At 37.5% G+C, this 11,708-nt stretch overlaps 1 protein-coding gene across 1 annotated transcript; it reads right to left on the minus strand.

The window, feature by feature from the left end:
• Positions 1 to 1,634: 1,634 nt before the first annotated feature.
• LOC126765539 (uncharacterized) lies at positions 1,635 to 4,228 on the minus strand. Its single transcript, XM_050483153.1, has 5 exons — positions 4,117 to 4,228; positions 2,290 to 2,313; positions 2,037 to 2,227; positions 1,814 to 1,967; positions 1,635 to 1,753 (listed from the first exon to the last, which is right to left on the minus strand). The coding sequence occupies exons 1-5, from the start codon at positions 4,226 to 4,228 to the stop codon at positions 1,635 to 1,637; spliced, it is 600 nt and encodes a 199-aa protein (XP_050339110.1).
• Positions 4,229 to 11,708: the final 7,480 nt, after the last annotated feature.

The raw sequence follows: 11,708 nt of genomic DNA on the forward strand, positions 1-11,708 counted from the left end.
CATCCTTTAAAGGTCTTTTTTCTCGGCTCATATAAGCACTAAATGTATTTTTTTTCCATATTAAAATTTATATCGTTTACTAACCTTTTCATTTTATTGTGGGGAAGACTTAAGTATACCGTTCCAGGATTTCTGGAATAAAATGAGTATGGTCGGACAGAAGAGATTCTCTAGATCAAGAATATATATTATAGCCGCAGGAAACTTATAGTTTTCGAGATATTCGCGTTTAAAGTTGAAAATTACCACTATTTTAATTACGTATTTTCTCGATATAAAATTAATTTGCACTTATATTTTTCACTTTTATATCCACTAACTGACTTCACTAATATTTTCACATGCGTACCAGATTTCTTTTTCTTTGAATTCGAATTTTCGCAACGAATAAACGATGTTATTATGTTGCATGCTTTTACATGTATCGTTTTCTATAAGCGAGGACGAGCTCGAAATCGATTTGTCTCCTTTTGTTTTGTTCTTCCGAAAAGCTGTTGTGTGAAGAGCTTATAATATAAAAAAAATAAAAGACACAGACTATTGACTCTTTACGCGTTTATATTATTTGTGAGGGTGTGTTAGTAATATGTTAAAATTGTGTAAATGTGTAGGGGGTTCGGTATCGCTAGTTTTGCTGGACCATAGAACAGCGTCACGCATCTATTTACATGAGACACGTATGCATTTATATGCAATACGCATGCACTCAACAAATCAAATATAAAATAAGTAAGGAAGGGCGCAACCAAACATTTTATACTCTTGCAACTTACAAGAACCAAAGCCAGGGAAATACTTTATGGTGTAAATCGTCAACCTGAGGATCGCAGTATAAGCAGTTTTATATATACATACATATGTATACTATACATACATATATTACTCCTATACTGACAGCCACATAAGGTTTGTTAGAAAAACGATATCCATTATATGTAGTATATGGAAGTTGGTGTAGTAACGACCAGATTTTATCTATTTTTCCCAATACCACATACATATGTAGTACTATTATCATGTCACGTACTAATAAACTAATCATATAGAGCAAACTCATCCGGATGTTCGAAAATCCTGATATTAGTTATATAGGGACTTGGCCAAGTTTTCGCTCAAATTTATCCATTTTAGGCACAGAGAAATACTGTTATATCCCAGTGGGACTTGGAAGTAGGAAAGAATTGGATACTTCCTACTGAAAAAATAAGTAGAGGTACTTTCCTACAATAATACTATCTAATTTCGTTTTTCTGATCAATGTCATTGGAGCGAAGGACCTCCACTTCGCTTACGAATTCATATGACGGAAAGTACTTTCCCCACACCTAATTTTGATTAATTCAGTAGGTAGTTACATAAACCTAATATTTCGTGTGCTTCGAAGTACTTTCCCCACACCAATAATTTATTAATTCGGTAACTACTTACTATAAACCCAGTATTTCGTATACTTCGAAGTACTTTCCTCCAAACTATTTTTTCCATTACTAGTAACTACTTACTATAAACCCAGTATTTCGTATACTTTGAAGTACTTTCCTCCAAACTATTTTTTCTATTACATACTAGTAACTACTTACTATAAACCTACCAATAGCAGAAACAGTGGACACCATTAATTTTATTTAAATATTTTATTTTTTAGATTTTAATATGGAGTTTGTTTTGAAATGACGATTTTTCACCAGTTTTAAAGCTTGTCGCAAGTCTTTAACAAACTCGCCATGGGAATATCCTTCTTTCATTAATGCCTCTGAAATCATAAAAAATTTTAGAAAATATGTAAATATTTTTCCCTTCTAAAATTATTTACCAAACAAGCAGTCGATTAACACCTTGCATTCCTTTAAGGAGTATTTGGAATGAATGCCATCGTAGTTCAACTGAACAATAAGACTCCTTTCGAAAATACCCTCAATAGATTTAATAATCCCCGTTTTGGCTATTATATTTTTAATGATTTTTATCTATAGAAAAATAGATATAATTTTTATTAGTCAAATAGTGAAACTTAAGGGATTATATATACAACTTACATAGTCTGCACTGGAACCTGCCACTATATCTGCATTCAGTTTTTTTAATGCTTCCAAGTTGGACAACGGGAACACACTTCTCGTTCCATAGGAGCCTACATCTTTTTCAAATAGCTGCTTAAACATCGCCAACGTTTCTGCTTGTTGTCTCTTTATGATGTTTTGGTTGGCTATAATGATATCAAGTTTTTCTAATAAGCACAAACATTTTGATTAAAAACATTGAAATTATGAACTTTGTTATTGACATTACCTTCTAATTTAGTGTTTTTAGCGACTTAAATAAAGACATCTGCAATTAAACATAAGTGTAACAATTTTCATTTAAAATATATAAAATTTTTAGATATCTAAAATTTATAAAAATATTACCAGATGACGTTATGAAGAATGGGCATCATGACGATTTGTTCTCCATAAGGCAAAGCTGTATATTTATAATTTATATCACTTATTTTGAATATTTCTAAATCAGAACATATATCTTTACTCGCTATTACTATTCCTAATGCTGACAAAGATTGGACTGGTTGCGTGAAAAAATTATCAAAGTTCAAAACTCTATTGCCCACAATATATTTCTCATCATCGATTTGCTTAAATTCCTTAATTTTGAAGGGAATGCAAGGAGTTATACAGCAGTAATTATTGAATTGTTGATAAAAAAAAAATGGCTTTCAAATGAAATTATTTCTCCCGATTTGTTTTAAAACCAACCACTGGACTTTTTGATGACACTACTACTTCATTTACATATAAATTATTAAGCTGTTGAAGAACTCTTGTTGGGCATTTAATTTTGTTTTTTATGTCTTGCATGAAATTCTCAAACTTGTATGCAGTAAAGTCCATGATAAACCCTATTTCTCTTATGCACTGCGGTAAATGCAGCAAATTATGTACATTATAAGTAACTGCCATCTCAGAGTAGAGCTGGGGAACAGAATTACAAATTTCTTTAATAGCTGGTCGCTTACATCCAAGTTATCAAAATAGCTTTTTTTAGAACATAACAAACGATAGGCGCAAAATTAAAAAATGATTGTAAAGCTTATCACTAATAATGCCTTTCAAAACAATAGGGCCAGTATACAAAATAAACTGCCTAAACTCAGTTGCCTTCCAGAATTTTAATTCATCGAGGCTTCTTGGTTTTCTTGAAAATTCTTTTGGCATAAAAGTATCTAAAGCAAGTAACCGTTTTGAAATCAGTTCTTTATCTTTTTTTTGCAATTTGAAATTATTTGTTTTACGGTTTATAATGCATATCAGCATTTTTTTTTGTTACTCCTAGATCCAATAAATGCATGGGATCTAGAGGAAACTGCGATACCATTTTTATTCCAAGCTTTTCGAGCTCTGAAGGAATATTTTTAAACATGTTATTATGATGTTCTGGGTGCACACGATTTTTAAAATCTAAATCCGTCCTTTCATCGCACCTTTTTGTGCTATAAACCACAACATGTTCAATTGTATTCTTTTTCTAGAATTTCTATTTGTGGCAACCATAATGACCTACAACCCCTGTAACATAAGCTCTTGCAGGGGCGTCACAAATAAATGCTATTATCTTTACAGCTATAGGTTGCTTATTGATGAGAACTCCTTCTCGCATTATTTTTTTAAATCATCCTATTAAAAATACATATTTTTCTTGCATATTTTCTATAGAGCCTAATATTGGCCATAGCGACCTTTTGGAACTTTTAAATAAAGGAAGACCATCAATGCCTATATCTATCACTATTTCAGACATGTTTTTAATCCAATCAGAAATTTTTTGTAAATGATAGCTAATGCCTATATGGAAATATTAGCCAGGATGAACGCTTTTTACAATAATTTTTTCGTTTTGTCCTATTAGACCATGTAACGACAAAGGGACATCCAAGCCTTCATCTTGCAAAATTGATAATAATGAGTTCACTGAATTTCTACTTGGGCTGTACTCAAACTACCACTTTTTCAGTTTATATTTTAAATCATTTTTTTTTAAGTTAGATGAATTTGGATTATCTAGAAAACAACAAACACGTGGTAATTAAAAAAAAGATTATTTATGTTGAGTTTAACTTACTATCATCAATTTCATTGGAAATGTCTTTCATAAATATTTCGTTTTCATTGGAAATGTTTTCCATAAATATATCATTGCTTCTAGATTCTGCTTGCACATTTTGTAGTTGCATTCTAGCTAAATGCGCAGCTGCTAATCTTTTTATATCTGATAATATTATTAGTATGTACGATATTTATGTACATGTATATAACATATTTAATAAAATTTAATGATTAATAAAATTTGATGTTAGTACTTACCTTGATAACTATATATGTACATATATATGTATGTGTATCTCCACTTTTATTTCTATGCACTTTATATTTATTGCTTAATTTATTTGCAACACCCACAAACAAAATTCTTCTTTAAAGTGACAAATAACTTCATGGACGAGAACGTTTACCAAAAAATGCCGTTACTTCTTGAAAAAAAAAATTCAACATATCAAATACAACAACAGAAATTTGTACAAGCATACAATTTGCTGAAATCGCATTGTGGTTGGTAATGAGTTTTATTTTTCAAGTGAAATTTAAATAAAATTCAACATGATCTGCTAGAATACAACAACAGAAATTTGTACAAGCATACAATTTGCTGAAATCGTAAGCGGCTTAGTAGCGAGGTTGAATTAAATTTATAAACCATTTCTTCATTGGCATACCATCAATTTACGAAGTAATCACTTTCATCTTCCATAGCCAATAAGTACTTTCAAAACTAATGAAATATAGAAGTACTTTTTCCAAGTTCCACTGGGATAACTCACATATTCGCCGATATATACCGTTCAAAGTCACTTTGAAATTCGATTAACATTATATTAGCTATATGGGGGCTAAGGTAAGTATTGTTCCGATTCGACCCATTTTTGACATATATGTATGTATATATGTATATACCATTGTCAGAGAAGTACTATACTTGAATTTCAATTGTATACCTCAAACAATGACCGATATTTTCGAACAAAAGTCAACTAGAGTTATTGGGGTCCAAATAATCGGTAACTATCAGCTTGAACAGTCTTTGTTGGATTTGAATTTGAGTTTTCGATCATAAGGTGGCATACACTAAAGGCATTATTCGTCAAAGTATTGTTCCGTTATATTAATTGCTTCTGGATTTGTGTACTGAAACTGAACGAATCAACTGTTATTTAAAATTGCGCTATATGGGAAGTAGACGTAGTTATCGTCCGATTTCGCTCATTTTCACAACTTGACAATATAAAAGGAATGCCATGTTCCAAATTTTGTGGAAATCGGTTTGGTCGGGTCCCCAGATATGGAATAGAATAATTGTGAGTCGTTACATTTTTTTCGTTTTCGTAATCAATTCCTAATATATCTGTTGCCAACCATTATCGCCCATTTTCTGAATTTTAATTTAAACAAGTAAAAAGGGCAAGCCCAAGCCAGCTACCGCAAACCTCTCTCCAAGTAAGGAACTGATCGACTTAAAATCATTAAAGCATTAAAGAACGGTGAAGCAAAAAGGCATTTTGCGTATAAAGGCTGGCCTTCTGGAAAAAAACATGTCGTTAGATCCAACTGAATTGGAATATCGACTCGAAATGATGAAGAGATTTAAGAAGACGACATGGACCAAGGGGGGTTAAAGGACAAAATTATAGAAACAAGTTTTATAACTAAAACAATATTAGCATAAAGGAGAACGTCTCTTGCGGACAAATCATTCGTAACATCTCACAGCTCAAGGCTCCCAAAAATGAATCTGCCGAAATGCAAGTGGGAATATTCGGAGTTTAAAAACTTCATGAGTTTGGTTGAGAGTTTGGTTCATAATTATCCAAATATGCCAGATTTTGAAATTCTGTTGATTCTCTATCTGGTAAGGCTCTGGACACGGTAAAAGCGTTTCAACATCCGAAGGCGTTGGCAAATCTCAAAAAGGTTTACGATAATAAATGTTTGATATTCTTCAATACAATTTCGAAACTTTTTGAGTTGCTAACTATCTAAAAGCCATCGGCACGTCATCGATCAGTGCTCGCAATGGGCTGCCGATGACATAGTCATGACAAAAGTTGACCCTGCCACCCGATCAAAGTGGGAAGAACAGCTGGATTACGACAAGCTACCATTCTGGAAGGACTGTGAAGCCATCCTGAATAGAAGATTTCAGCAGTTATCAGCGGGAGGAGCGTTATGTTCGAGGACGAAGCCCGGAGCTGCAATCAGCAAGAGTCATATGCCAGGAACCAAATCGAATAGGACCAAATAGGCGTTAGTAGCTGCAAATACAAATCAGCCTATTTTTCAGCAGTGTAAAACAAAGGACCACTACATAACTGCTAGCCCTACTTTTAAAACTCTCTCTGTGCAACAGAGATTTGACTTTGTCCAATCGGTGCCATTATGCATAAATTATTTGCATAAGGGACATACGGTCGCCAAGTGCAGAGCGGATCGATGTTGTATGTGCAATCGATCACACCATATGTTAATGCACCAGTATCCTTCTTTTGCTGCTGAATCTCATCCCCAAACAAAAAACCTCTCCACATGAAATGCATTCTAATCAGGTAATGTTAGCAACAGCAGTTATTTGCGCGTGTTTTGGATCGTCTTCGATTTTTACCTATTCAAAAAAATGGATCAAAGAACCTGTATCAAATTTTGTGTGAAAAACGAAATTAAATGCGCGGATGCATTCCGAATGTTGATTGTGGCATACGCAGAAGCTACCTTGGACCAAAGCAACGTTTATCGGTGGTACAAAATGTTCTCAGAAGGCCGAGAAGATGTGAACGACGAAGAGCGTGCCGGACGCCCAAACACTTCAACAAGAGACGAAAAAATTAATGAAGTGGAGAAAATGGTATTGGCCAATCGTCGAATCACCGTTAGAGAAGTTGCTGAGGACCTAAACATATCGATTGGCAAGTTATACGCAATTTGCGCTAAGCAATACGCCAGAAACGCCCGGATTTGTGGAAGAACAAAAATTGGCTTTTGCACCACGATAACGCCCCTGCTCAAACATCGTTGCTTGTGCGCGACTTTTTGTCCAAAAACAACACACTAATGATGCCGCAGCCACCGTATTCCCCAGATCTGGCCCTCTGTGACTTTTTATTGTTCCCTATACTGAAGAGGCCCATGAAAGGACGACGTTACGCTTCTCTTGACGAGATAAAGCCGGCATCGAAGGAGGAGCTGAAGAAGATGGGATCATGGGATAAGGGGATAAAATAGATATTCATGAATAAATAAATAATTTTTGAAAAAACACAAAATTCGCGATACTTTTTGAACACACCTCGTACAGCCAAATATATAATCTACAAAATCAGAGAACAGTGAAATTCATTCACATTAAATTAAATTAAATTAAATTAAATTAAAAGTTTATAATTTTCAGCTGTCACAAACACAACACCGACAACACTGAACGCTTAACAAAATTAAATACCAACAGCGAAGTGTTGTATGCGGCAGGTAGTTACTACAATACTCTATTTGGATGCCATTCGATGGCCACAGGTGGTGTGTATGCAAGAATAACTAATTCTATTTAGGAGATGCATGTATGCATTTATTTCATATAGGTATAATAAAAAACCATTTAATAATGACCTGGTTTTGCATAAATATGCTGCTCTCTCAACATGTATCAACATGTAAAATTTAGCAGCGACATGAACCTACGGTTATTTTCCAATTGGAAAGGTGTTATGCACAGCGTATAAGCACATAAAGAGAAGGGTTACCAGCACAACTAAGTTTAATTAAATTACAAATTTACGAATTTAAACTTAAATTAAACGTAAAACATTGTGTTCAAAATAGAATATGTTGGTTCTCTTAAATAAGATAAGTTAAAAATTTTGTAATATTTAAGATCATGAAAACATGTCTTCTTTTTCTTAATTGGCGTAGACACCGCTTACACGATTATAGCCGATTTAACAACAGCGCGCCAGTCGTTTCTTCTTTTCGCTACGTGGCGCCAATTGGATATTCTAAGCGAAGTCAGTGGAGGTCTTCCTTTTCCTCTGCTTCCTTCGGCGGGTACTGCGTCGAATACTTTCAGAGCTGGAGTCTTTTCGTCCATCTGGACAACATGACCTAGCCAGCGTAGCCGCTGTCTTTTAATTCGCTGAACTATGTCGATGTCGTCGTATATCTCGTACAGCTCATCGTTCCATCGAATGCGGTATTCGCCGTGGCTAACGCCCAAAGAACCATAAATCTTTCGCAGAACTTTCCTCTCGAAAACTCGCAACGTTGACTCATCCGTTGTTGACATCGTCCAAGACTCTGCACCATATAGCAGGACGGGAATTATGAGTGACTTATAGAGTTTCGTTTTTGTTTGTCGAGGGAGGACTTTGCTTCTCAATTGACTACACAGTCCGAAGTAGCACCTGTTGGCAAGAGTTATTCTGCGTTGGATTTCTAGGCTGACATTGTTGGTGGTGGTTACGCTGGTTCCAAGATAGACGAAATTATACACGACTTCATAGTTATGATTTTCAACAGTGACGTGAGTGCCAGGTCGCGGGCGCGACGACTGTTTGTTTGATGACAGGAGATATTTCGTCTTGCCCTCGTTCACTGCCAGACCCATTTCTTTTGCTTCCTTGTCCAGCCTGGAGAAAGCAGAACTAACGGCGCCTGTGTTGAGGGCGATGATATCAATATCAACGGCATACGCCAGCAGCTGTACGCTCTTATAGAAGATGGTACTTTCTCTACTTAGTTCTGCGGCTCGAACTATCTTCTCCAAAAGCAGGTTGAAAAAGTCGCACGATAGGGAATCCCTTGTCCGAAACCTCGCTTGGTATCGAACGGCTCGGAGAGGTCCTGCCCGATTCTGAGCTTTTGGTGTTGCGCAACGTCAATTTACACAGCCGTATTAGTTCTGCGGGGATACCAAATTCAGACATCGCGGCATAAAGGCAGCTCCTTTTCGTGCTGTCGAAAGCAGCTTTGAAATCGGCGAAGAGGTGGTGTGTGTCGATTCTTCTTTCACGGGTCTTTTCCAAGATTTGGCGCATGGTGAATATCTGGTCGGTTGTTTATTTTCCAGGTCTGAAGCCACACTGATAAGGTCCAATCAGTTTGTTGACGGTGGGCTTTAATCTTTCACACAATACGCTCGATAGAACCTTATATGCGATGTTAAGGAGGCTTATCCCACGGTAGTTGGCGCAGATTGTGGGGTCCACTTTTTGTGCAGTGGGCATAGCACACTTAAATTCCAATCGTTGGGCATGCTTTCGTCCGACCATATTTTACAAAGAAGCTGATGCATGCTCCTTATCAGTTCTTCGCCGCCGTGTTTGAATAGCTCGGCCGGCAGTCCATCGCCCCCGCCGCTTTTTTGTTCTTCAGGCGGGTAATTGCTATTCGAACTTCTTCATGGTCGGGCAATGGAACTTCTGCTCCACCGTCATCTATTGGGGAATCGGGTTCACCTTCTCCTGGCGTTGTGATTTCCCTCCATAATTGAAGTATGCTCTGAGCATCGGTGATTAGATCACCTTTGGGGGTTCTACAAGAGTATGCTCCGGTCTCGAAACCTTCTGTAAGCCGCCGTCGGCTTCTTTCTTTTTCTGTCTGCAAATGCATCTCGCTTCCCTCTTCAACTCCCGGTATCTATCCCATCCCGCACCTGTTGTGGTCGAACGTAACGTTCGTGGTAGGCAGCCTGTTTTCTCTTCGATGCGACACGGCACTTCTCGTCGTTCCAGCTGTTCCTTTGCACTTTCCGAAAACCAGTGGTTTCGGTTGCAGCTGTACGTAAGGTGTTTGAAATGCCATCCCATAGTTCCCTTATACCGAGTTGTTGACGAGTGTTCTCAGAGAGCAGGAGTGCAAGCCGAGTAGAAAATGGTTCGGCTGTCTGTTGTGATTGCAGCTTCTCGACGTCGAACCTTCCTTGTGTTTGGTGGCGTGCGTTTTTTGCTGCACAGAGGCGGGTGCGAATCTTAGCTGCAACAAAATAGTGGTCCGAGTCGATGTTAGGAGCTCGGAGCACACGCACATCTAAAACACTGGAGACGTGTCTTCCGTCCATCACAACATGATCGATCTGGAAGATAGTTTTCCGATCCGGAGACAGCCAGGTAGCTTGATGAATCTTCTTATTCTGGATTCTAGTACTACAGATAACAATATTTCTGGCCCCGGCGAAGTCAATCAGCCTCAACCCATTTGGGGATGTTTCGTCGTGGAGGCTGAATTTACCGACCGTAGTGCCAAAGATACCTTCGTTGCCCACCCTGGCGTTAAAGTCGCCAAGTACGATTTTGACATCGTGGCGGGGGCAGCCTTCATAAGTGCGCTCCAAGCACTCATAAAAGGCATCTTTGGTCACATCGGCCTTCTCTTCCGTCGGGGCGTGGTCGCAAATCAGCGATATGTTGAAGATCCTCGCTTTGATGCGGATTGTGGCTAGACGTTCATTCACCGCAGTGAATGATAGTACTCGGCGACGGAGTCTCTCTCCCACCACGAATAATACACCAAACTTGCGCTCCTTTATGTGGTACAGTAGTAAATGTCACAAGGGCCTACTCGTCTCTGTCCTTGTCCCATCCATTGCATTTCTTGGACGGCGGTGATATCAGCCTTTATTTTCACGAGGACATCAACCAGCTGGGCAGCGGCACCTTCCCAGTTAAGGGACCGGACATTCCTGGTGCATGCCCTGATATCGTTGTCCTTATTTCGTTTGCCATGGTCGTCATCAAAAGAGGGGTTTCTCATCCGAGGCTGTTTGTCGTTTTTCATTGGGGTAGGCTTTTTACGTGGCAGGTCCCAAACCCAGCGCACAACCCTATGCAGGGGATGTTTCGCCTTCTCACTTTAGCTCACCTTCGAACGGATGTTCTTAGGCTACCCAGAGGATACTTGGTCAAAGACCGGAAGTAGTGAGCTGCTTGAGTCATATGTAAAAGAATCGTTTCTGGCCACTCCCAAGTGAATGGCGATCAGAGAACTTTCCTCACTTGCGTGAACTTCTACACATGACCCCATCCTCCACATCATCATCACAATCATCACATAGCATATTTTCACTTCCTCTTGCGTTATACTTCTTTCCATCAATTCTAAATTCGTCCATGTCTACTCACAAAGTACATATAAAATAGTAAATAGCTGGACAAAATACAATTTCTTATTTGACTTAAATGCATGAAGTACTATAGAGGGTACATAAGAAACATGATCATTTTTCACATTTCATTTTACAACTTTGCTTCCGCCGTGTTTTTTGTAAATTTAAGGCTTTCTTGTATTAAAACGGTCCAAAAGTGTTTTCCCTTATTCCCTCAAAAAACAATGCTTAACTAACACACGAAATGCTTTATGATCCATTTTTTTGTAAACTAACACAAGTTGCTTTACAAAAATTCTATATTTTTTTAATACCTAATATAAATCATGTAAATGGTAGTAGTAGACTAATAGTATTATCTATATATGTGTCAGCATCAGTAAAGCGTGGACGGGTCCTCAGCCGCACTTTTCGTGGAATTAAAAACGAAAAGCAAAATTTCCTGCAAATGTCGAGAATTCGGCTCAAAAAGTGACATGTTCAGTTGAGAATAAGTTTGGGATGCAAACAGA

This window comes from Bactrocera neohumeralis, unplaced genomic scaffold, assembly GCF_024586455.1.
Source record: "Bactrocera neohumeralis isolate Rockhampton unplaced genomic scaffold, APGP_CSIRO_Bneo_wtdbg2-racon-allhic-juicebox.fasta_v2 cluster10, whole genome shotgun sequence".
NCBI classification, from domain to species: domain Eukaryota; kingdom Metazoa; phylum Arthropoda; class Insecta; order Diptera; family Tephritidae; genus Bactrocera; species Bactrocera neohumeralis.